Source organism: Phyllostomus hastatus, unplaced genomic scaffold (genome assembly GCF_019186645.2).
Source record: "Phyllostomus hastatus isolate PE091 unplaced genomic scaffold, TTU_PhHast_1.1 phas_contig_1, whole genome shotgun sequence".
NCBI lineage: Eukaryota > Metazoa > Chordata > Mammalia > Chiroptera > Phyllostomidae > Phyllostomus > Phyllostomus hastatus.
The window spans coordinates 24,831,567-24,859,235 of NW_025333498.1; the positions used below are offsets into that span (position 1 = coordinate 24,831,567).

At 35.8% G+C, this 27,669-nt stretch overlaps 1 protein-coding gene across 9 annotated transcripts in view; it reads left to right on the forward strand.

Moving 5' to 3' along the window:
- The window catches only part of COBLL1 (cordon-bleu WH2 repeat protein like 1), a 163,161-nt gene that overhangs the window by 23,062 nt on the left and 112,430 nt on the right, over positions 1–27,669 (forward strand). The window contains exon 1 of one of the 9 annotated variants that reach the window (XM_045843528.1): positions 5,762–5,787. The exons of the other annotated variants lie outside the window; for them this stretch is intronic. Coding sequence (XP_045699484.1) covers positions 5,768–5,787 — 20 coding nt within the window. The 5' untranslated portion in view covers positions 5,762–5,767. Of the gene's footprint in view, positions 1–5,761; positions 5,788–27,669 lie in introns of those variants that run through there. 9 annotated transcript variants of the gene reach the window in all.

Here is a 27,669-nt window from a genome sequence, read left to right on the forward strand (position 1 = left end):
CCCTCAACGTCATGGATAAAGAGGTATGATCACAAGAAAGCAGCCACTGTAGTGTGCTCACATTTTAAACTGGTGTGCTTTCTAATATGTGCAAGTGTTCTCACTGAAACTAGCTGTTACTTGAATGGTATGAACATACTACAAACTACTATTTTGTGATTTCAGAGAAGTAAGCAATTTTAAAGGTTTGTCAAGCATCATTGAATTTCCTGACAGTGTTTGTATATTTTATAAAAATGGCATCATCTTGCTCTTTGCATTAAACTGTTCTGAATATCAGTTTACGAATTTGAAAGAAATAAAGGACAAAACAAGCTGTTCCTCCCCCCTTCTCCAACCCTCTCTGAAATAACTAAATAAAAACCTTTAAAAGTCTGCCATCTTTTAAAGACAAAGATGCACTTTAAATGAGAGTCAGTGAAAACCTGGCCTCTGGATAACAGTAGAAAGTTTCTAAAACAATTATTTCCTTCTCTAGTTAATATTCACTTTGTGTTTGACACTTTGGCACATTTTCTGGCATTGCTGAGCCTTCATTGCATTTGTAGCTTTCAGTTTGATTAGAAAAATTACTCTCTACATTGTCAAACCCGGATGGCTTTCAGTCGATAAGGGAAAATGATGATGATTATTTTAAATTTGTATCTTAGATCATTAATGGTGCTTGAAAAACTCTTAAAGTGATTAGTTTTCATTCTCTTTTCTCTTAAAAATTCACTTCATATTCTTACTCATCTTTCTGTTATTGACTTTGTAAAATACTCCTACTATGTACTTTGCCCTTAATATGTAAAACCTGTGTTTTTGTCTTCTATTCTAAATACTTCCCCAGTTTTGTCATTTTTAGCATTTATTTTAATAATATTTTAGAGATGATTTCACGTGTTTTTTGTGTTGCTTAGAAATGTGTATACATTTTAAATCTTTAAAATATCCCCTTATTTTAAATTTGTGATAGATTAAATATTTTATAGAAATAAACTGAAGTTTTTTTCTTTTGTCGTATGAAATAAGGTCTAAATTTTAAAAAACATAATTGTCTCATGTTATCTATTGAACAATTAGTTTTTTTCCTGCTGTTTTGGAATGTCACCTTTATTACAGAATACAATTACTTTTATTCATATGTTTGTTAGTGGACTTTCTATTCAGCTCCAGTGATTTTCTGCTTTTCTGTCAATCCAGAATTTTTACTTGCAGTGTCACTATTGTATGTTTTATCCACCTGTTGGGGTCATAATAGTCAGTGTTTTGTTGTTTGTTTGCTTTAAGAAAATCTCCTGGCTGTTTTAAGGCATTTGCTCATTGTTTTTGCATGTTGAATTTAAAATTGGGAATGAGAGTTGATTTCTTGGGTTCAGTTTCCACATAAATATTTAGGGAGCCAGTATTGCTCCTATGTTGAATTTTCTCATTCAGGAACGTGTTCCCAGCACTGTACTCCTTTGCTGCCGTCTCACCTCTCTGTCACAGAACACCAGATCTTACCATTAGGAAAGTATGCCTTCATAGGTGTCAAGAGAAAATTATCTTGAGAGCTACTGAATTACCAGATGTCTTCAATTAAGTAACTTTAGCATTATGGCATAATGCAGTGGTTTTCAAAGTGTGGTCTTTTATCAACAGTATCAGTATCAACTGGGGTTTTGATAGAAATGCAGACTTGCAGATCCACTCCAGACCTATGTAATCATAAAATCTGCTTTTACGAGCTCTCCAGGTGATTTTTATAAAGGAAAATGCTGAGAACCACTGGTGTAGTGGTTGGAGACAAATTCGGAGTCATATAGTATAAAATCCCACTTTAGCCCTTTACTCCAGTGTAGTTTTGATTAAGTTACTTATATAAGTCCAGACATGCTTATCTGTGGTATGGGCTGTTGTGAGAATTATCTGTACCATCAGCAAAGTGTGTAGATATTGAGTAGCTGTTATGTTTCAGATAGCTTTCTAATAAGCAAGGGCTGAAGTGGTAGTGCACAATGTGCTTGATAGTAGTGGTGGTATCTAGGGCAGCGGTGTCAAAGTCATTTTCACTGGGGTCCACATCAGCCTCACAGTTGGCGTCAAAAGGCTGAATGTAATTTTAGAACTGCATAAATGTAACTACTCCATAACTAGGGCCAAGGAGCTCAGTGCTGCCCCCGGGTAGAAACAAGGTGCCGGGCTGACAGCACTTGTTTTTAGTGCTGACCTTGTATTTTATTTTCTATTATTTAAAACATTTTTCAATTACAGTTTATATTCAACATTATTCTGTATTAGTTTCAGATGTATAGCATAGTTAGAAACTATGTTAGAAACTCACGAACTTACAGAGCAATCGCCCCGATGTTTCAAGTACCTACTTGACACCATGAGCACTTACATACAGAGCAATCGCCCCAATGTTTCAAGTACCTACTTGACGCCATGCATAGTCATTACAGTATTATTGACTATGTTCTCAGTGCTGTAATTTATACCTCTGTGACTGCTGCTCTGTACTTCTTAATCCCTTCACCTTTTTACCCAGCTCCTCCCCTCTGGCAACTGTCAGTCTGTTCTCTGTACCTATGAGCCTGTTTCTATTTTGTTTTCTTATTTTGTTCTTTAGATTACATATGTAAGTGAAATTATATGGTATTTTTCTTTCTCTGTCTGACTCATTTCACTTAGAGTAATACTCTCTAGGTCAATCCATGCTGTCATAAAAGGTACGATTTCATTTCCTTTTTATGGCTGTATAGTATTCTACTGTGTATATATGTACCAAAGGTTTTTCATCCACTCATATATTGATGGGCACTTGGGTTGCTTCTGCCCTGAATTCCATCTTAACGATATGTGTAGGATTGAATTTGTACAGTTCCATTGTCATATTGAATGAAATAAAAATTTCTGTCATGTTTCTCTAGTTTAAAAAAATCTATCATAGCAAATTTCTAAGAAATTGAGAGAATAAAAACTAGAATATGCAAATGAAGTAAAGATTAATATCTTCATCCAAATGGTAAGGGTTAATATTATACAAAGCTAAATAAACACATAAAACCTTTTCAGTTATTGGGCAACAGGAAAACTGTTAACTTACTCAACATATTGATAAATTTGTGCGGGACCTGGGCTAAATAGTGGGCACAAAATAATGAGTAAGATGTAGGTATGGCTCAGAAGCACTTCACAGTTGGGTGGTAGAAATAGTCAAGTGTTGTGATATCCTCAATGGCAAGCCCAGAGATAAAGGCAGAAGTGGATGGCTGTGAGAGTCCCAAGGCCTCACGGAAGAGAGAACTCTCCAGCTGGTCTTCAAGGACAAGTATCCTACCCCAGGAGTGGAATGTAGAAAATGCAATAAAAACTCAGTAGTGATTAGTTCTGCTTTGGAGGCACCAGATATCTTAAGGTGAAGGTGACTTGAAGGATGAATGGGAGTTGCTAAACCAGAAAAGGAAGACAGACTATAAACGGAGGCACAAACACACCGGAGTGCCCTGAATACTGGAGGGCGTGCAGCAGCAGCTCAGTGTGAGAGTAGCATATGGGCTGGGTAGGGGCAGGTGAAGCTACAGGTGAAGCTGGGCCCAATTGTGCTAGTTTCTCCAAAATTACGGTTGACTGAAAGATTTTAAAAAGTGTATTTTGTCTTGATTTTGGATGAAAATATTTTATGTCAATTGGTGCCAGGTCTTTAGGTCTTTATCTCTATTATTTTTTGTAGTGATGTCATTACTCTAATATTAGATAAGGAATTTAGGCTAGGAGTTCAGAAAAGCATTCTTGTTATAAGTTTATGTTCAGATAACATAGTTTTAGTCTTGTTCAGCCTTTCTCAATATTAAAGACTTGCAACCTTTGAGTTCAAAAGTTGTTTGGTTAATCGCAACAGAGCCTCTTCCACCATTGGGTGTGGCCTGGAATTATTCTGGATAATCACTATCTGAAGCTCTCCTGTTAAGTGTCTCTCATTGTATACCCAGGCCTTCCACACCCAGCCCATGGATTTTATTTGTGCCTCACTACAGTCCAGCTCTCAACTTTGGGTGATATGTCTGGGCCCTGACCCCCTGGCTCACTAGTCTTTCCCTCCTGAGGCTGGGATCTCTGTGGCCTCAGTAACCAGCTGTGAGCCTGCTACAGATTAGAGAGACCCACTGGGAACCTTGATCACATCCCCAACCTGAGACCTTGGCAATTACGTTTCATCCACCTGATGATATCCCTTTGTTATAACATAGATGCCTCTAATAACCAGTATTAAATCTATACTTAGCAACTTTGGGGGGTTGTTTGACTTGTGGTCACACATGCTGGTCAGCCCTTCTTGTCCCAGCCCCATTTAGTCCACTATTGACTTTTACCCCAGAGGAATATTTGTATATTATAAGGATTATAACTTGTTAAATCCCATGGGATCTGACAATATAATGTCTTTTTTAAAAAATGCCCATTTCTTGATTTTCTAGTTTAGGCCTGGGCTATTTTAATAGCCCCTTCTTGACCCTGTGTTTCATTTTTTTAGTTTTGATATACTGCAGGGATATTTCCAAACCGTGAGTTAATTTCTGTCAAGCTCACTTGCTGTTCCCAAAAAGTCTTTGCTGCCTGTGTCATGAAGGGCAGACTCTAAATGGCACTGGGGATGCATGGGTGCCTGTTCCTAACTTTCCTTTCTAGCCTCATCTCCCACCATCCCTTTCTACATTTTTTTTTTCAGTCCTGGCAGACAGACTCTGGCATCCCCTGAACACTGGAGAATTTCAACCTCCTTGCTTTTCACTAGTGTTTCTTCAGTGTGGAATTCTACTGACCCAACTCACTGCCCAGAGGAATCCACACATTTTTCAAGGCTCAGTTCCAAATTCCACTTTCTCCTTGAACCTTTTCTAAATCCTTAAGCCAGATCTGTTTCATTCCTTTTGCTTTCATGGTACTTTGCCTCTAACTCTGTCAAAGCGTGCATTTACCGTCTGTCTTCTGTTTTTGTTTTTGTTTTTAATAAGCTTGCTATCTCACTAAGTTGTTAGCTTCTTTAGAGCGAGATTTATTCATCACTTTATCCACAGTAGCCCTTGCTGACGTAATTTGTCCAATGGATTTTCAATATTTACTTTATCCATTTTAGGATTTTGATGGTGTAAAAAACTACTTTTTTCAGAAAGATGCAGAGAAGGAATTTGTGTTTTTCAAATAGTTGTCTATTTCTTCTAGCTCTTTCTTTCTCTTTTTTTCTTCATGCACATATGAGAAGCATCTGGTGCAATCCTGGTGAATGCTTGAGGCTTTGTGAAAAGGAATGCTTTGGGAGTGGGAACACTCCCCACAGACCTATAACTAATTAGGCTGGTTAGTAAGGCTTTGTTTGAAAATTACTTGAAAATAGATAATAATTCTTACCATTTCTTAATATTGTTAATACCAAGTCCTGTGACAGTCCATTCTCATACACTTTTTCACCTAATCCTCTTAAGAGCCCCCTGGGGTCCATGTTTTACTCCTTTTTATATAGGAGGAAACACTGAGGCTCATGCATTTTTTCTTTCTTTTTTTTTTTTAAACTGAGATTAAGAGATAGAACCAGGTTTTCAGGTCAGGTCTGTCTGATTCCAAAGCCCACATTCTTTTTCATGGTGTTTTCTGCTTTGCGTGAGCATTTGGAAAATATGCATTTTTGACCCCACCTTCCTGCTACAGAGAGGAAATCAAGTTCATCTTCAAAATCAGCTCACAACAGAGAAAGTGAAATCAGTATGTGCCCTTCTCCAAACTAGTGTTTTTCAGCTTACAGATGCTTAAGATGTCAACAAGGTAAGTTAACATGTCAAATTTTATTATTAAAAGAGAAAGAAGTAAAAATGTAAATATTGGTTTAAAGACATGTGTGATGGACACACAATTAATTGGCTCTTAATTCTGGCTCTTCCTCTCTGTTGTGTGATTAGAGGACTGGTAACGCAGAGAGCCAGTTGCAGTGTAGTATATTTCAGGGACAGTGAGAGTTTGTACAGTGTTTGAAAGGCGCAGGTGATTTACTGTCAAGTGAAGGAAAAGCTGTGAACGGAAATAATTTTTGTGTGCCTGTCTGCCTAGTTTTTCTTTACATGATGTATGGAAGTTTGGGGAGTTTTTTCTTCTTTCTCTTTAGTAAATAAGGACCTTTTGTGCTCTGAGAACTTTTGATTTGGGGCATCTTTATGGGAAAAACAAAGATCAGCAGAAGGGATATTTTCTTATACTGTCCATCAATAGTCATACATTGAGATAAAAGTGAATAGAAAATTATTAGATGTCATGTAATCAGTGAGCATTTGTGGAGCATTTACTATATTCCAGAATGTCTATTAGGACATAGGATAAAACAGATCAGTGACTCCTTCAGAGACTTTTTAATGTTACATATGACAACAGGGTAATAATACAAATCTGACCAACATTTATTAAGACCTTATTAGATTCTAGGTTTTAAGCTAAGTGTGTTAAACATATTAGAGCATTTTGTCTTTGTAACAACCTTGTGTGAGAATTACTTCTTGTCCTTCTTTATTAGATAGAAAAAAAACCCTCAAAAACCTGAGACAATGAAACAACTCCAAGATCATACCTTTCTACTGTGATCCATCCATTTAAAATATATATGAATTCAGTATATATCATGTGAAAGACTTTCTTTAGAGAGTAGTTTCTAAAACTTCTTTTAAAAATAGCAGTTTGTCTGCCTTTGCCACACAGACTTGGGTCTGAATCAAAATGTTCCAACTGTTTATTGGGTTACCTTGGATAAGTTAGTTAACCTCTGGGAGCCTGTTTTCTTGCTTGTAAAATGGGGATTAAGGCACATTCTACATGGATGTGTAAAGTGCACTCTAGTGGGACCTTAAAATCTTAGTGCCGTTCCTTCTTCCTCTTTTACTTTTTCATAAAATATCTCAAAACAATCATGTGATCCTATAACAAAGGCAGTGCTGTATTTGTCAGGTTGACCACTATCAGTTCTCTTGTAAAAAACATAAGGAGTTCCAGTAGCCCCATAAGTTCAGTTGCAACATTGCTGAGTAAACATTGGACTTGAAATGGGAAGTTCTGTTTTGTTTGCTACTTTATTGCCCATTTCTTATTTTAAGAGGAATGGAAATGCTTTTATTTAATAATTAGCTCATGATTTTTTATAACTCATTGATGCTTGAAAGGGCGACCAGCTCTGTAGTCAGGCGAAGAGAAACAACACCCTGGATGTTCCATTTGGATGATGAGAGTCAGTTACATAATAGGAGTAATACTGTTCTACCTCTTTAGCTCAATTAAACAACCATGACTGTAGGTAAACTCTTTCCTCACTGAGAAGCTCAAGTGCCTAGTCTGACTTTATAATTTCGTAATATTTGGTTACCTCCATGAGGTCTTTTGAAGGTACATGGTTGTTAATCCAGTTTTTGAAGATGTGCCTGACTACAACATCTTTATTGTTGATCAAATGATGTCATATGACAGTGTGGAGTTTCTTTAGGATAGCGCTGTGTTTAGCTATGCTGAAAAACTAGATTTATAGTAGCAACTGACTATAGTGAATATGTGTAACACTGTACTAATTTAACATTTCCATGTTCATCCGTCCATTTGATCATCATTATTAGAAGTATTGAATTATAATTAGAAGGATATATTACTTTCTAAAATGTAATTCCATAAAAGTTGTTTAAAAGTCAGTTTTTTAATTTGAAAGTTAATTTTTGGTCTTAATGTGTACTCAAAGAAGTTGCTAGTTAAAGGAATCAATGGAGAAATCTTTGGTGAGGTGAATAGTCAAGCTCTAATTTATTTGAGTTTACATAAATGAACTTCATTTGGTTCATTTGCCATATTTGCTATTATGCCATATTTATGGGGAAAATACAAAAAGACTGACTCCAGCTTGATATACAGTGGTTTGCACCTGCATCATACTTGAGCATAATACATAATGACTTTCTTTCTATAAGTTTCATTCTACACTAGAATAAATCAGGACCCCGCTTTTTAATGTAAAAATCAACTAACAATTGTCAAGTGCTTAGTCTGAGCCCAGCATTGCACTGAGAGATTATTTAACATGTATTTTAATTTTGTAACAACTCAGAGATGGGCACTGAGATACTGGTTTTAACCCGAAGAAATCCAGGCAGAGAGGGGTTTGAAAGGCTGTGGCAGCAGCAGGGCAAACCTGTTCACATTTACTTCACCACTTGTCTACCACTGCCTCTATAGTATTATCAAATGTTTGTTCACCTTTTCATGAAGATTCTTTCTGTTTAAATGAAATTTATCTCATTTTTATTCTAGAATATAAATAGGTAATTAATAGACATAAACTAAGTAGTTTATAAAACTTGAGAAAGGTAGGGATGAAGTATACCTTACCTACTTCTCTACATAGATGACAAATGCTAGCACATAGTAGGCCAGTTAATTTATTTTTTAAATGGAATTACTTAAGCCCTGGCTGGTGTAGCTCAGTGGACTGAGTGCCAGTCCGTGAACCAAAGGGTCACTGGTTCTATTCCCAGTCAGGGGACATGCCTGGGTTGCAGGCCAGGGACCCAGTGGGGGGCATGCAAGAGGCAACCACACATTGAGGTTTCTTTCCCTCTCTTTCTCCCTCCCTTCCTCTTTCTCCAAAAATAAATACATAAAATCTTTTTTTAAAGGTGAGATTTTTTTAAAAAAAAGGAATTATTTAAGATATGTTTTGGTAGAATAGTGATATGAAGAAAGTCATATATATATAATGATTTAGATTCTGTCTGTACAATATGCATTCATTATTGAAAGGCATTCAAGAGTTCTACACTTGACTAATTTAGTTTCTTATGTAATATGAGTGTCAGAAATTAAAATATTTTTATGCTATTTGTAATGCTGGATGTTGGTGAAAGTAAGCCTCAAAATGCCCCTATCTAGTTGTGATGTCTGACAAAAATGCTACCATAGAAGATTACGAATTTAAATTGAATCTAGAGTTCAACTTGGAGAATGTAAATGAAACTTCTTTCCCCTGAACTTTTGCAGACTGTTGTTCAGGTTCTCAATTTATTCTTACTTTTAACTTGTTGATAGAAACCTGGATGTACTTTCTGGGTGTGCTGTTTTTAAAACTTATCTTGTTGATTGTGTCCTAAATGTCATTCAGATAGGAATTTTTAAAAATGCAACTTTGTTTCTGGAAGTCAGAATACCTTTTTAAAATCAGTAGTCATAGAGCCAAGAACTGAGAGAAATTGGTGTGTTTCTTGCACTTGGTTATGGAAAGTCTAACCCAGTGTAGAACACTGGTCTCACATGCTGTATTTTAGCTTCTGACAGAGTCAGTCTCTAGAGACATTGTATATCCTTGAATCTAAAATGCTGTCAGGTATTAGATTCTTCATTATTTTATGTACCATTAAAAGAAAAAAAAACAATGTCAATTAAATTGGTCCACTGTTCTTAACATTTTTTAAAATTAAGACATAATTTATATGTGGTTAAATTTACCTAGTTTAATATTTAGTTCTGCAAGTTTTGACAAACATACACAACCACATTGGAAATTGAAATATAGAACAATTCCATACACAGTGTTTTAACCCTTATATTACATTTAATGAAATTGAAAGAGACTTTAATTTGAAACATTTTCATTGTATCATAGAAAATAAATATAAAGGAACTGCAATCACAGAAAGGAACATATAAAGAAAATAATTAGCCCTGGCTGGCGTAGCTCAGTGGATTGAGCGCGGGCTGTGAACCAAAGTATTGCAGGTTCGATTCCCAGTCAGGACACAGGCCTGGGTTGCAGGCCACGGCCCCCAGCAACCGCACATTGAAGTTTCTCTCTTTCTTTCTCCCTCCCTTCCCTCTCTAAAAATAAATAAATAAAATCTTTTAAAAAAAGAAATAATTAAAAACCATTTTTATTCTTATATTCAGAGTTTCATTCTCCTTTCAAACTAGAGTTGTCAGAGACTGTTATTTCATTCAGTCTTGTCTTCTGCAATCAGGAGTGTGGGAAATGATACCACATTTCTGGGAATATGCTCTACTATTACTCCAGGGATTTTCTTTCAAGTTTTTTATGTTTGTTACACAACTCCTAGGCCCCATTTTCTTATTCAGCTAACTCTATGCTTTGTTTTTTCCTCAACTCAGTAACCTGCCACTGAAAGTTAAGCAGTTTCTGTTCAAAGTCAAAGTCAGTAGATACTTTCTGACAAATTGGTGCTTGTAGCCTTAATGTTAGTCTTGCTGGATACATGTAGCCATTGATCTTATTGGCTGTCTGTTGCTTTGAAATGTCTTCATCTTCTTGTTACTGAAAGCAGGGCAAGAGCCAAGCAATCACCATGGTCCCCTCTCTGACCCCTCCCCCACAGACAGTGCTACAACGCAGTGAAGCAGGTTGCCCTGCTCTGGCAAATCCCTAAGGCTCTGCCCCTTACAATGTAATAGGCACACCAACACAAAGAAATATGGCCCAAATGAAAAAAATAGTTAAAACTCCAAAAAAAGAACTAAGTGATGAGAAGAGAGCCAACCTATAACGTGTAGAGTTCAAAACACTGGTAATCAGTATGCTCACAGATATTGAGTGTGGTTGCAAAATAAAGGAAGAAGTGAAGACTATACAAAGTGAAATAAAGAAAAATATACAGGGAAACAAAAGTGAAGGGAAGGAAACCAGGCCTCAAATCAACAATTTGGAATAGAAGGAAGAAACAAGAATTCAAAAAAATGAGGAAAGGTTTAGGAACCTCTGGGACAACTTTAAATGTTCCAACATCCAAATCATAGGGTGCTAGATAGAGAGGAGGAAGAGCAAGAAATGGAAACTTATTTGAACAAATAATGACAGAGAACTTCCCCAATCTGGCAAAGGAACTAGACAGGCAAGTCCAGGAAGCTCAGAGAATCTCAAAGAAATTGGACCCGAGGAGGAACATACCAAGGCACATCATAATTACATTAGCCAAGATTAAAGAGAAGGAGAGAATCCTAAAAGAAGCAAGAGAAAAGGAGAGAGTTATCTACAGAGGAGTTCCCATCAGACTATCAGTTGATTTCTCAAAAGAAACCTGACAGGTGAGAAGGGGCTGGAAAGAAGTATTCAAAGTCATGAAAGGCAAGGACCTACATCCAAGATTACTCTATCCAGCAAAGCTTTCATTTAGAATGGAAGGGCAGATAAAATGCTTCCCAGATAAGATCAAGTTGAAGGAGTTCATCATCACCAAGCCCTTATTATATAAAATGTTAAAGGGACTTATCTAAGAAAAAGAGGATCAAAACTATGAACACTAGAATGACAACTAACTTATAGCTGTGAACAACTGACCCTAAAACAAAAACAAACTAAGCAAACAACTGGAACAGGAACAGAGTCACAGAAATGGAGATTACGTGGAGGGTTATCTGCAGGGAGTAGGAATGGGGAGAATGGGGGAAAAGGTACAGGGAATGGAAAGCATAATTGGTAGGTACAGGGGAAGGTTAAGGATAGTATGGGAAATGGGGAAGCCAAAGAACTTATATGAGAACCCATGGATGTCAACTAAGGGGGGGGGGGGATCAAAGGAGGGTGGGGTGGTATAGGGTAGAGGAGGATAAAAGGGAGAAAAAAATGGGACAACTGTAATAGCATAATCAATAAAATGTACTAAAAAAAAAAAAGAAATATCTTCATCTTCTCTACGAGATTTGGCTGTTTCTTTGCCTCTCGTGGTTTTGCTTGTTTGGCAGTAGCCACATGTGCAGCACAAGTGGGCATGGCGGCCTCATGACTGTTGCCTGGCTGACAGCAAATGGAAGATGCTATTGAGAGTAAGACACACTGGTTTCACACTTGTTAAAAAGTGGAAAAAGTATGTATTAGAATTGGTAAAATATGGTATTATATTCTCCACTGCACATATTTTTGAGCAAGTAGATTGAGGTACATGGTCATTAGCTTATGGACTTAAAGATCTTTGGGAGCAAAGCTAGGGCCAGACACTGGCTTTTTGTCTGCGTGTTTGAAGTTCTTTTTAAGTACTTTTCGAGAGATGTTTTGATTTAATAGGAGGTTGGTGTAGTAGCAAAAGTATTGGCCTGGTGCTCAGACAGGTATGGATTCTGGTTCAGTGCTTACAAACTTGTGACTCTGGCTGTTACTTGTATTCCCTGCACCTCATTTTTCTCATCTGAGAAATGGGATGATAATGATACCTATTTCAGAGGAATAGTATGAAAGGACTTTAACTTTTATATGGCATATGCTTCATTATATAATTAATATTGGATTATTTTCTAATAAATTACAATTTTAAAAATAGAGCTTTTTTAAGAAAGTGTGTTCCTGACAAATATTTGATTTTGACTTGTGACATATAGGACATATTTGTAATTTTAGAGCATACCTCCTATCCCCTAATCTAATGTTCAAATCTCTTCCGAAGGAAAAAATCTTGAGTATATCTCAAATTCTAGAACGAAAATATTCTACAGGCAAGTATCTTGAGATATGTTTCTTTTCATTAAAAGTATAGGTAATGAAAATCTTTTTTTTTTTTAATTTTTTTTAGATTTTATTTATTTATTTTTTTTTGGGGGAAGGAGGGAGATAGAGAGAGAGAGAGAAACATCAATGTGCGGTTGCTGGGGGTTATGGCCTGCAACCCTGGCATGTACCCTGGCTGGGAATCGAACCTGGGACACTTTGGTTCCCAGCCCGCGCTCAATCCACTGAGCTACACCAGCCAGGTTGGTAATGAAAATCTTAAGATTATAAAGTGAGCCCTGGCTGGTGTAGCTCAGCAGATTGAGTGAGGGCCTACAAACCAAGGAATTGCTGGTTCAATTCCCAGTGAGGGCACATGCCTGGGTTGGGGGCCAGGTCCCCAGTAGGGGACATGTAAGGGGCAACCGCACATTGATGTTTCTCTCCCTTTCTCCTTCCCTTCCCCTCTCTCTAAAAAAAAATAGATAAATAAAATCTTAAAAAAGGGTTATAAAGTGGCCAAGATTCAGGTAAAGATCAATAAGAGTGAGTAATTTTGTTTTTCTTACCCAGCTATATTTTTCTCATTCATACATACAAAAATATATCTGTAGCAATATAAATTTAATATTTTACTTTTTTTTAAAACATCTAAAAGTAAAATAAGATAGATGACTTAATGAACTATTTGGTATTTACTTTAAAGGTGACTTTTTTTGTTAAAATTGTTTACTAGAGAGTTTAATTTAATATTACTAGAATTGTATGAAGCTTTAAAAACAAAATTCTAGTTATATCATGTGAATGTTATGTATATATATTTGTTGTATGAAATTTTCAGCTGAAGTGTATATAAATGTACTTCCCTTTAAAAGATTATATATCATGATCAGAGCAACTCAACTCAAAAGACACTCTGGGTGTAATGAAAATGACTGAGTATTATAGTCTGCTATTGGATTTTTTTTCAGATACTTTATAAAATGATATTTGTATATGATGGTGAAGTTCAATTATATAATAGTGCAAGAATATACTGTGTCCTCTTCTGTTATAGGTTCATTAATACATTTCTATCTAAAATTGATAATAAGTGACAGAACTCTAAATGAAAGAATTACAGGTTTGTCACTAATTCTGTTCTTTAGAGCAAAAAAATCTGAAATTTACTAATTTATAAAAATTGTTACTTAGAGATTAAACTTCATCTTGTCATTCTTGTCTTTGGGTTTTGTAGTACTCTGAAAGTTGACTATTAATTTTTAAAAGACCATTTGATTAATTCTGAGCTATTTTACATTTAGTGTAGGGAATTAATTCTGTAGAATTTTAGATTACAAGATGCCTTTTATATTAGTCTTCTGATCTTACAGGTAAAGAGTAGGGATTCCAGCATGACCTTCTCAGAAACAAAGATTTTGCTGGGTAGGAAAAGTTTATTACATAATGTAGAAATAACTCATCATCAGATCTGTTATTTAATAGTATGTACTTACTTTCTTTGCACTTGGTTTTTTATTCCCAAAATGGCTTATATGAATGAAACTAAACATACTTACCAGAATATTAAAATGCATAAGCTGCATATATTTTTCAGCTTTGTGACTTCTATAGAAATGTGGGAATGGATTGCTGAAGGCTAATTGTCTTCTTAAAATTCACCAAGTATAAATTTTATTTATATCCTATTGAAATGATAGAGTTTATCCTCCAAGTCAACAAAATACTGTTTCATAAGAATGGAAATAATTGAGCTCTTTAATGTCCTGGTATTTTTAGAGGATGGTGTAGTCTGATGATTATAGAATTATGAGTGTGGTCTAATGCTGTTCCCTAAATTACATTGAGACTATTTAGTAAATGTTGTAGAAAGTGCCAATTGTTTAGCTATAAAAAGAAACATTGTTCTTACTTTTTAAGACTGTGAGGGAGACAACAAACCAGTTATTTCTGGTTGAAACAATTTCACTTTACTTAGTGATGGTCTGTTTCAAATGCAGTGATATTGAAAACACTATAAAATACTGTGTACTTTTGTGCTCTGTATTTAACACAAAATTTCAAACTTTAAAAAATCCCAATGCTGTAGAACTTTTATTATAAAAGATCATTAAAATACTTAAGTATTCACTAATCTGTACTAGTTAAAGTTACACTGTGTCTTAGAAAACTGAACTGAGAACAAGAAAGTAAGTTAATAATGTAAAGTCAGAGAAGCTAAAGCAGACTATCACAAAGTTCAGGCACTTTTCTCTAAAGGGCAGGAACATATTCCTTACCCTAACCATATCAGATTTCACTTACATTTATCATACCATGTAATAGCAAAGTGGACAGTTACAGTGTCCTACTGGAAGCTTTTTGTCAGCCATGTTATAAAAAACCAGCTTTGATAATAATTGGCACCTAAAAAGTAGTTACCAGACTACGTGAAATAAAGATTTACATTCACTTTTACTAATAATACACCATTAACAAGTAAAACATAAAACACTTGTTTCATTTTATCATACTTTTCAATATCACTTGTAAAAAGTGAAAATCTATGAATAGATGTTGAAGGAAGTTTTTTTCTTTTTCACTGACAGAGAGTTCTGTGATCAAGTAAGTTTGGAGATTGCTGATCCGCTTCACTCCACCTGGTTTTCCTGCCTGTGGTCTAGCTTTCCTCCCATCAACCCTCCCTGTCAGCCAGGGAAAGCAACTCTTACATGGAACTCTGATTCTGTTCCTTTCTTGCTTAAAACACTTCCTTTCTATTTTTTTTTTCCTTTAATGCCAAGGACCCTGCATCCTCTCCAGCTTTCATTCCTCCTGTCCCTGACTCAGCTTTACCTGTGCCTGGAGGACTTCGTGTCTTTCTTTACAAGGCCATGTCTTTTCATTACATGGGTACGTTGCGGTTTGTGTTTTTTTCCAAAAGACCTTTCTATCTCTAACCCAGGCAGGGGTGTCCTTATGTAGCCCATTGTCCCTTCAGCTTGGCCTAGACTACTGCTGTTGGCTCGTCTCCATTGTGACAAACTTAAGCAAGTGTGGCTAAGACTTACCACTGTGACTGTCCTGGTGTGGATGCTGCAAATTAATAATTAGATAAGTTGATTAAAACCATGTTTTAGAAGGAAAATGATATGAGAAAAGGGCTCCATACAATGTTCATCGATAGAAGATATATAATTAGAAGTCTGTGTATCCCAAGATATATTAGATGAAGGATTATAAATAGTGCCAGTTTTGCTTGCCAAACTTTGTATTTAAATTTTTTATGATTGCTTTATGGCTTTTAAAAGACAACAACATATATTGACTAATATGTTCTAATAATACATATATTGAAAGGCAGGAAAATGTTCAGTAACTAACTTAATGTCAAGTAATTAAAATAAATGTGACTTTCTAATTTCTTCCAAAAGTTTTGGTCATTTATTCTATGACCAAGTTTATAATCTATAATAAGATCGCTAAGACATTAGATAGTGAAAAATATTTTTCATGTATTTAAGGAAATATTTGTCATAAAAATGGAAATAAAACTCTATATTGCAACTTTTACCCCTTGGTTGAAGTGGCAAATTCTGTTCTTCAGAAAAGAAAGGACCATTTAGCACTGTTATACGGCCTGATTATTCGATTTTGGACAACTTTAGTCATATCTTCCCTTAACTATTCATTTCTCCTTGCCTCCCTCTTTCCCTTCCCCTCCTTCCTCCTACCCCCACTTCAAGTTTGACTGTGATTTAAAAATGTTATTCCCAACTCATTAGCAGTAAATCTAATCGAATATTTCTCAGATAATTACTAAGCCTTTAAAAAGTTATGTATCAAATTGCTGGAATTTGAAAGAATAAAATCTGTTGGAATTAAACTCATCTCAGAATTCTGCCTTAATTTGTTGTGAATTTCTTAGAGCCTGCATCCCTCAGCATAATCCATGCTCTGACTTCCTTCATCACGCCGTCCAGTGAGCCTTACTGGGAGAGTAAGTCAGCACTGTCTGGGGAATGGTACAATGGAAGCTGGTACACAGCCTCCCCCTGACTTCAGTCACCCCCCGTCCCTTGCTTTTTCCTGCTGTCCTGGGCCGAGTGAACTCAGTTTTTCCACATTAGGAGCATCCTCTGCTGCAAATTTCATTGCTGGCAGGTGCATGCATGTGTTTGCATGTATGAATCATTATGCTTAGCCTTTAATACAGAGGTGCATATTTTATCTGTGGGCCTTACGTTGGAGTATTCCTATTTAACGCTATTGTATGATGCCTTATGGATTTATGATGAATGCTTCCCAGGGGCCAGGTACTATGCCAAATGCTGTGAAGTCTACAAACGTACAAGTTTGTAGTTGTTTTGCAGATTTTTAACTTTAATTTCCCCACAGATACACTTTTTGTCTTGTTATTAGCATTTATTGATGAATGTTAATCTGCTGTGTAGATCATTGAGATTTGACTGTAAATGACAAATATGAAAGATGATAAATATTTTACATCTTTTTGTTTAGCAAATTTGTTATTTAGTTGCTAAACTGTGTTTTTCTAGATACTAAGCTAAAATAAACTTTTACATTTACTTCTCATGTAACTATGAAGAATCAGGAAAATACATTATTACTTTCTTTTTTTTTCTTTTGAATGCTCAAGAAATAAAACATATTATTCAAATGACTAGCTGTGTCTCTGGGACTTTGCACTATAACCCCATCTCCCGTCAGCCTTTGGCGCTCATCATTCTGCTAGGAAGAGGCAGCATGTTCATAGATAATGGAAATAAATGTGTTATTTAGTGTGCAGTTGTCTTCTGTCATGGATATTTTCACTTTAAAGTAGGATGGAGGCAGGAGCAAACACAACTGTCACTGTCTGGATACCAGTAAGGGCATTCTATTAAAAATGTTGGCTAACATATGTAAAACAGACTTTTTGGGTGTACAGTTCCAGCAATTTTGCCCCTTGCACAGGTTATGAAAACTGCACCACAATCAGGATATAGAGCAGTTAGCTTCATTCCTCCAAAAAGATCCCTTTTGCTATTTCATGGTAGTTACTCCCTCCCTCATCACTAACACCTTGTGACTACTGATCTATTCTCTGTCACTATAGTTTGGCTTTTTAAGAATGTCATAAAAATGGAATCATTCTCTTGAGACCACCTGCTTTCACTTAGCATAATGCCTTTGAGTTTCAGCCAACTTTGATACGTACTAGTAGTTCCTTTTTATTGATTAGCGTAGTCCACAGTGTGGATGTACTATAGTTTGTTCACTCACTGAATGCTATTTGGCTTGTTTTCCATTTTGAGTCATTATGAATGAAACATTCACATACAGGTTTTTGTGTAAACATGAAGCTTTCATTTCTCTTGTGTGTAGGAAAGTGATTGCTGAGTCATATGATAAGTATATGTTTAATGTTATAAGAAGTTTCCAAATGATTTTCCAGAGTGGCTGTACCATTTCCCATCCCACCAGTGCCTGGGGGTTTTATTTGCTCTTCATTCTCACCTCCACTTAGTATTGTCCATATTTATTTTAGCCATTCTAGTAGGCATCTAGTGATATCTCATTCTGTTTTTAATCTACATTTTTCTTACATTGCTGGATGTTAAGGAGCTTATCATGTAATTTGCCGTGTGTAGGTCCTGACTAGTGAACTGTCTAAGTCCTTTGCTGATATTTAAATTCGATTGTTTGTTTTCTTGTTGAATATTCATAGTTATTGATATACTCTATGTATAAGTTCTTTGTTTGATGTAATTTGCAGATATTTTCTCCCAGAGTGTGACTTATCCTTTTATTCTCTTAACTGTATTTTATAGAGTAAAAGTTTTTAATTTTAATAAGCTGTAATTTAGAAAGTTTTTCTTTTATGGATTGTTCTTTGGTATCTCATCAAAGATGTCATTATCTAACCCCAGATCATAAAGATATTATCCAATGGGTTTTTTAAAAAAGGTTTTAAGCTTTTCATTTGTATTTAGTTCTATTACTAATTTTGATTTGATTTTTGTTAAAGGTATAAAGTTTAGGTCTAGGTTTCTTTTATTTTTCTTTTTCTCTTTTCAGCATATAGATATTCAACTATTGCAACATCATTTGTTGAAAAGACTATCATTTCTCTGTTCATTTTGAGCCTTTGTTAAAAAATAAGTTTTTTATATCTGTGCAGCTGTATTTCTGGACTCTCTCTGTGTTCCATTGATCTGAATATCTATCCTTTGGTCAGTGCCACACTATCTTCATTACTGTAGCTTTGTAGTAAGTCTTGAAATCAAAGAGCAGTTCTCCAGCTTGTTCTTGCTCAAAATTGTTTTCTATTCTCATTCCTTTGCCTTATTATATATTTTAGAATCAGTCTGTCAATATCTACAAAATCCCACTGGGTTTTGACTGGAATTTTGTTAAGTGTATAGATCAATTTGAGAATTGACCTCTTTACTGTGTTAAGTCCTTTAATCCATGAACATTGTGTAAGCCTCTCTATTTAGTTCGATCTACTTTCATTTCTTTTCTGTGTCATGTAGGTTCCAGAATACAAATCCTATATACATTTTGTATTTTTAGTTCATTTTTGTGTTATTTTGAAACTGTTCATTACTATATATAACAATGCTCTTGGTTTTTGCAAAAGGAAATACAAAAAGGCATTTTCTTCTTCCTTCTGTGGACTAAGATACTCCTTCCTGCTCCTTGACCCTGAGCTGCAGGGCTTCTCCTTCTTACACTCTCTCTTACATCCACTGTCTGCTTCCAGGTTTTGGGCTGCCTTCAGTTCTGGCTGTATAGTAGAGGGGAAAATGGCATTTTGAATTCTGGTCTTCTCCAATCCACCTGCTCCAATTTAATTGAGTCCTCAAATTGTTGCTTCAACAATTCTGAGTTTTATAGCTGTAGTCTATTGGAGAGACAGAGTAGAGTGTGTTTACCTCATCTTTCCTAAAACTACACCCAATACCAATGTGTTTGCAGTGACTGAAATTAACTCTTTTAAATCACATCCCAAGTTCTGTTTGCTATTAGCAGGCAAGCCACCTATGTGTTGAGATCTCATAGCGTTTTTCCCTGGTCTGCTGTCAGGAAAATTGTATTGTAACTCTTTTCCCAACTCTGAGTACTGGGTTCTTATTTATAATCTTAAAACATTTATTAAGGGAAAATATAACATTTTGTACCTTGAGTTATTGTAATTGAATGTTTGATGTCTGAGGAACATATTTGTGACAGTTTTCCTTAAAGAAAAATTATGATTGTATCTAAAATTATGTTTGAACGAAGACCGCTTTTGCCGGCAGCCTTGACAAGCTAGAGAAGAAGGAAGGATCCATATTTTAAAAACAAATGTTTATGTAAAATAAATTGTGTGAAATTTGATGTTACACACTTAAAATTTTTATATAAATGATGAGAGGTGGAGGCAGATATTTAAAACAAATAATAAACTTTCTCAATTTGGATAGGAGTCTCAGATTTTATCTTTTATTCACTACTTTAAAAACTGCTGGTTTATCCAGTCAGAAATCCTGCAGTGAGAGCATTAACATTTCTTTTTGTGTTGAAATTAGCATAAATACATTTTCTTTTAGATGTGTTGGTCACTTTTGCACTTAAACTTCATTTTAGGTGTGCCAAGCACAAGCCAGTATAACCAACCACAGATTTCTGATTTCATTTCCAGTAATAACTGTTCTTTTAAGTATAAATTTTAATTAATTCTGCAATCCAGCATAATAAGATAGAGGTATAGTTATATAGTTTTTAGTTTTATTCTGGTTTCCCCTGAAACTGAATATATTTAGTAGCATTTGTATCTGTTGTAACATGTTCTTGCATAGGGAAAAAGTAAATGAATTAGTTCTGGGCTAGGGGGAAAAGTTCTCACCTGCTTCAAGAGTGTTCTAGGTTCCCTCTTGTTTTTCTTGGAAGGAAAACGTGCCATAGTCCAAAAAACATATGTAATCAGATCTTCTTGAAAAGACTAGTTGAGAAAATATCTCAGTTATGCTGAATTTTGATGAAGGCTAGAAGTCTGAAGGGAGGACTGGGTTCATGGTCATGGTGAAACCAAAGGCTTTGGAATCTGCAAGATCTGGATTTGAATCTAAGTTTTGTCTCTAAAATGGTGAATATGTTGCTTACTGACTGAGTTTCTTCTCTTAGATAAAAGTAATTTACCTATTTAATTTATAGACCTGTTCAACGAATTCTAAGAACATTTGTAAAGGAACCCCAAACTGTGCCTGCCATGAAGTGGTATACTCATTAGGAAATAGTGCCTGTATTGTACAATTGCTACAGCAAAACAGAACGTTGTTTAGAATTTCTGAGCTCTGTGAAAGATGACTTGCTAATGTTCAACCTTGATAGATAGCAAGGATACTGATTAGCTAATTCAACAGGGTACCCAGTATTTGGCCGGAGCACCCTGGTTTGTGGTTTGCTTACAATCCTTGAGGCTGAGACAGAGTAGTAACAGGTTTAGAGTAAGGTTTGGGTGGGACAGTAGCCTTGCATCTGTGGGTTATCAGGCTATTTGCTTATTATCATGTTTTTAATTTTTTTCAATTACATTTTACATTCAATATTGTTTGGTATTATTTTCAGGTATACAGCATACTGTTTAGATAATCAGGTACTTCATGAAGTATTCAAGCTTTTCTCCCTTTAACTTTTTTGTGAATAGAGAAATGCCACCTCACAAACAGAAATGTTCTTATGTCATCTGTAGCACATTATGGAGTGATTAGACACCTACAGAGGATTAAATTAGACACTTTAGCCTTTAAGGTGAGTTTTGAAGGTATTAGACAGCATGTGCCTGAGCAAACTGACCATCTTATTTGGTATCTCTAGCTGTATACAGGGTCCAGTGAGGGGATAGAAACTACACTGTTGGTTAAATGGGAAATTTAGTATAAGAAATTATTAACAATGATAAAAGAGTAACTGTAATATATAAGGAAATAATACATGACTCTGTATTGCTGAGGGAGAGTCACCAAGGAAGGACAAACTGGCTAAGGGTTCAGACCTGTGTGGAGAAGGCGAGGTTCAGCCCCTGAAGCAGGAAGCTTGCTGGTTTTGACAGACTGGAGCTGGTCTGGAGTTGCTGAGTGAAGAGTCTATCCTCTGTGGTCCAGGTGGGGAGCAGGCATGGACGGACGCACAGTGGGAGTTCTGAGTGTTGGAAGTGGCAGGAATTCTTCCAAATGAATGTGATGGCAGGGATGGGAAGGGTGGGATGGTAAATGGTTGGCGGGTCGCAGAAGCAGCTGCTGCTTGGAGTATGACCCTCTGGGTCACAGGTGATTGTGTGTAGGCTGAGACAGGCCCTGCTGAGAGAGTATACACACCAGCATGGGCGAGACGTCTTCAGAGCCTTCAGTCAGTGTGGGAACTCTGGTTTCCATGTGAAGAGGACTTTGGAAAGGTTATTTCTGGGAGGAGGCTGCAAGATCATAGGGGGATGGTGTTCTGTGCGCATGTCTTCACCACCACCCACCCACGCCCCAGCCCAGGTCTGACATTCCAGGAAGCCCCTTCCACTGCAGTGTCCCTCTAGTGCCCTCTGTAGAAAAGCTTAGCATCATGTGTCCTTTAAACAGGAGCTGCATAAGGGAATTCCATTGTTTATTGCAGGGCCTGCCTTGAAGGGTCCACTTGGAACTGAGAGGCAGTAAATTGATAATTCACACAGCATCTTTCATTTTTGAAAAGAGATGTTATGCCAGTTTATTAAATCTGTAAACTATGTGAAATGGAAACTTGGCACTCATTTTGCCTTGCGTACAACTTCCTGTCTTCTGCAAGAAAGACTGATTTGTAAAACAAAAGAGAACTTAAATCATACCAGTGGTGCATGGAACACCCGTTGCACTTTGATGACAGCATCTTTGAAATCTGCTGGAAGCTGTTTAGGTTTGCAGCAGCAGATCTCAGGGTATTTTATTGTCATCTTGGTGGCAATGGGTGTTTGGGGTTGTCGTTTAGGGGGAGAAGCTTCAGGTCCCTCCTTTCCTCTCTATTACCCTTTATCACCAGCCCCCCGCCCCCATCTTCCTTTTTGCCGGGCAGATTTCAGCCTGCAGGGACCCAACATAGGCTAGTTTAGGAATGTCTGCACATGAAAGGGCTTTCAGTTACTATTGACATTTACCTGTAACCGGTATCGATAAGGATCCCAAAAGTAATGCCTTTTCTACTTGTAGCCTTGTGAATAGCATTGAGTTTTGGAAGCTTTATGTGAAATGATGTCAGTTAATTTTTTTCACATTAGACAATGTTATTACTATATCACTTCCCCTTCTTTTTGGAAGACCAGCAACTTCTATCTGTCATTATGCACCATAAAATTTTATAAGAAGTTGGTGGCCTGTACAGAAATCCAACCTATTTTTAAGGTTTTTATTAATTATAATTAATTTATATTAATACTACTTTATTATAAATAGCACATACCCACTGTAAAATGTTAAGAGATATTAATGTTAAAAAATAAAGCAATATATTCTTATCTAGACATTATCCTATTTATACTTCAATGTATAGAATTCTAGCTTCATTTATTTCCACATATGTTTGTTTTTACCAAAATGAAATGCTATTTTAGCCATATTGGTTTATCAGCTGCTTTTTCTGCTGATTCTCTTCACCTTTCCATGTCAATACATTTTTATTTTATGTAATACCCAGTTCATTCTCACATTGGCTCAATTGCGTCCAAAACATTTACAGGTATTAAAGTAGTTTATCCTACTTTAGATATTATGAGCTAACCTGGGACTTTGCTGTACATTGGGTTATGATCTGGAAACTTCTTCCTCCAGTGACAGTGACTTTTTAAAGAGACAGAGCCAATTGCCCTATAAAATATTGGACTTTCTAGAGTATTTTATTGCTTCCTTTTGGTGTTGTTAGCTTGTTCTTAAATCCCTGTATATGGAAAAGTTATAGTTAGACAACATGGATTCAAGTTCAATGGTTTTTGACTAGGTTGCATTTTAGGTGGTGCCGTGTGTCTCAGGTGTGTCTCACAGCGTGTCCTGTCAGGAAGCAGGGTATCCAGGGACCACTGCTCACGTGGCCTGCTCTGTAGACCACTGTGCCAGCGCTTCCGGAGGCTGCCAAGCATGCGTGTCTTGTATCAGGTGTTGTACTTATTCCTGATTAAAAAAAATAAAAATTAAAAAAGACCTTTATACATTTCCTGTAAAGTTGTTTTAGCATCTCTTGGGTGAAACTTTGAAATGATTTTTGAAGAAAATATACATTTTAAGGTTGTCAGTACACAATTGGCTCATCAGAGCTTTCTGAAAGATTAAGGATGCATTATTTTAGACTTATGTAGAGATCTTTGACCTCAAGAAAATAATAAAGTATCTTAAATATTTTAGATGTATGTTCTATATGATTATATTTACAGAAGCATAGCATGGCAATTTAAACCCTGCAAGAGGTGTGAGGAAGACATTGCATACAATCCTGGAGAGACTCAATTTAACTGGGATGGTTATTGATCAGTCTATCTACTTCATGGGCAAGAAAGGTTTAGAAGATATTAACAATGATAAACTTAATAAAACATAAGTAAAAATTAGTAGTAGTGATTCCATAAAAAATAAGCACCATTTAATTAATTTTTTAACCTTGAGGAAATTGTTTATTTTTATCAAAAGTAAGTTATCATGTTCCCATTGCAGTTTCTTTTCTATGTTTCTCAAGTGTGTGTGTGTGTGTATATATATATATATATATACATATATATATATATAACAAGTATATATATCATACTTGTTATCATAGTTGTATATGATATTATTCATATATATATGAATCATACTTGTATATGATAACATTCCTCTTCTGTTGAATAATTTTCAGTTTCTATCTTTTTAGCTGTGTGAGTGCTTCAAAATTCTGTATTGCTTTTAAAAATTTTTTTTAAAGCCTTCCCTTTAGAATGTTATAAAGGAGTAACTTTGAAAGAAACATCTAGGGTAGTTTCCCTTTCAAAATAAACATATTTGATTACTTGATATGTGGAAGCAACTTTTCCCTAGAGATGAAGATGAGAAGAGTCCTAGAAGGAAGTGGGGTGAGTGAAGACTGGTAACTGTGATAAGTATTTCTCACAATTCACTTTTGTTTGTGTTGGCTTTTGCAGTTGGCATTGATTTAGAAGGCTTAAAAATTCATATTCATTGCTTTTCTTAACAATACTAGGTCTTAAACACTAGGGCTTGTTGGGTGGGGAAAGGATTTGTGAGTTTGACAATGTCTTTTGCTCCCTTTTTTTTTTTTTTTGATAGTTCGTGTTGACTTAATAAGAAAGCACAGAACAGCTAAGAGTAGGGGCTGGGGGTGTCTATGTCTTTCACCATCAGCCTTTGTGTGGGGGATGAAAATGCCTTATGGTTCCTGGGGAGTTCAAGTACTTGTGCTGTACGCATACTAAGCCCTGTTAGTCCTGCTCTCCTTCCTTCTGCTGTCACTGCATTATTTTTAGAAGCATGCACCTGACTGAACAGTGGAATTTGCCAAATGATATGAAATTTGCTGGGCCATTATTATGTTTCGTAAAGAGTCACTGAAATGTCAGGATTTTAAATATGGCATTGTGTAATTATTCATAATATTTGGTGTTTTTCTCTCACCTGATTTTTGTTTTCCCTCCTTGCCTCATCCCAACCCCTCCCCCAAATCACCTGAAATGAACTTTTATTTGTATACTTCTGAAACTTCTTACCAGGACCACCCCCAGGTATAAGATGTCTCTCACATTCAAAGACATTCTTTTTACTCTTCCTAGGTAGCATTTAGACAAGTTCAGTGTTCTTTGATCTTACATCTGTGGAATGATTTACGGTATGCATAATTTAAGCCTTACAATAACCCTGTAAGAACAGGTAGTGCTATCACCAGGATACAGAGGAGAAGGCTGTGGCTCAGCTTCCACCCTTTCAGTTTTGAAGTTTGGATTTTTCCTTCCGAAGAGACTGCCTTAAAGGCAGGTGATTTTTTTTTTTTCTTAACACAGAGAGCTCTGCTGTTCCTTCCCTCAGATTCATTCTCCCTCTTGTAAGTATGAATGCCCTTGTGCTTGTAAATAGACAACCATATCATTTGTGGACAGCGGTCCTAATTATGATTAAATAATTAAGTAAAGGCTTACTTAAAGGCTGTTTTAGTCATCTGGCAAAACTTTTCACAATGTGAAAAGACACACAACACACACAAACACAAATCTCAAATCTGTAATCGAAAATTGCTTTTCTAATAAATGACCCCAGTGATTATCATATTTCATGCTTGGTTTTGAATTGTTGAATGGTTCCTCATAAAAATATCTTTCTTATTCTTTTACATTATTCTTTTACAATAGAATGATTTTTTTTTTGTATTTTATTTCTTGTTTCATGAAGACCCATTAATGTTGGGAAGGCATTTCATGTAGAACTTAATATGGAAACTATAAAAACAAAAGTCTCTCAAAGTATGTTTCCAGGTCACTGTGATTTTAGTCCTAAGAATCTATGCAAGAACATACCATTTTTTCAGACTATAAGATGCACTTTTTTTCCTTTTTCTTCCCCTCCCCCCAAATTTGGAATGAATAATGGTTGTTAATGCTGCTGTTGAGTTCTGTTTACATTTACATTGGTATAATATTATGTTATTTATGTTACTAAATATTTTACCACATTTTTTGCTTTAATTTTTTTTTGCCATTTTCCTCCTCTAAAACCTAGGTGGTCTTATGGTCTGAAAAATATGGTAGATACCTTCTACCATAATACAATCTCATTTATTTTTCCTCTAGTATTTTCTATCAAAATAAAATGTATGTCAAAATTACATGTGAAAGTATTGTACTTAAATTTTGTTAAGTAAAATATATCACATTTGTAAAAGGGTCAGTTGTGGTATTACTGGAAATCTCAGATGGTATGATGTCCCTTTTTTGAAATTTATTTTTTAAAGAAAAGACTGAAACTTTCTTTAAAAGGTTTTATAATTCACTGTCATATAGCAGAGTTTGGTCCAGCTGAAAAAAAGGATGTTCCATGTATTTCTACAATGTAAATAGCGTGTAAATCACCATAGAAGGAATAAATTGTGTTTCAGAGGTCTGAATCACATTCTACTGAGGGGGTGGGTTTGGCCCATAAGGGTAAATTTAAGAGTTTCTGCCTGTCTCTATGGAATTATTATTGCAGTACTGAATATTGGAAGTAAGAAGCAGAAGTTTTTTTACAGGCTAAGTAGTGACCCCGACTGGAAATTTAGTGGAGTTTCATATTAAGAATGTTTATGTGTGGAAACTGTAGGGTGTATCCTGCAATGGAATGTCTGCTCCAACTAGAAATTCCAGGGTGTAGTAGGACTAGAAAGGAATTAACTCTGGGGTGAAGTGGCAGAGGTCACTTAGTCTGCCTAAATTTTTTTTTAAGATTTTATTTATTTATTTTTAGAAAAAGGGGAAGGGAGGGAGGAGGAGAGGGGGAAAAACATCAATGTGTGAGAGATACATCGATCGGTTGCCTCTTGCACACCCCCAAATGGGGACCTGGATTACAACCCAGGCATTGCCCTGACTGGGAACTGAACTGGCAACCTTTTGGTTCAAAGGCCAGCACTCAGTCCACCCAGCCACACCAGCCAGAGCCTAAATTTTTATTTTTAGGGCAGTATTTTCTGATGGGCAAGATCTCCCCAGAATGTATATGCTCAAACAGGTTCTCTATACAAAGCATCAGTAAAAAATTGATATTTCAAAAATTTAAATATTTCTAGAAGTATTTAGAGCCAAAAACTTTGAAGTGACTTGAATGGGATCTTTTTTTCACTATGATATCTAATGGTTATTAAGGTGCTTTACTTACGTAATTTTAATAAAAACACTATGTGATTGATACTGCTCAATTTGAAAGTTGATGAAATTGAGGCTTACAAAGGTTAAATAATTTGCCTAAGGTCATGTAGTGAGTAATGGAATTAGAATTTGACCTTAGGCCTTTTGAGCATAGGTTAAATATTTTTTTAAATGTTGATGCTATTATGAAAAGCTAACCATTTCCAAATCTGAGATAACCGAGATCCTGACTCTGTTCTTTCAGGAGCCAGTGGAAATTGGCTTTGAAAGTATATTTACTGCTTACTTAAAATATCATCTCTGATGTATCTATCAAAGGAGTATTTGGATTAAGAACAAA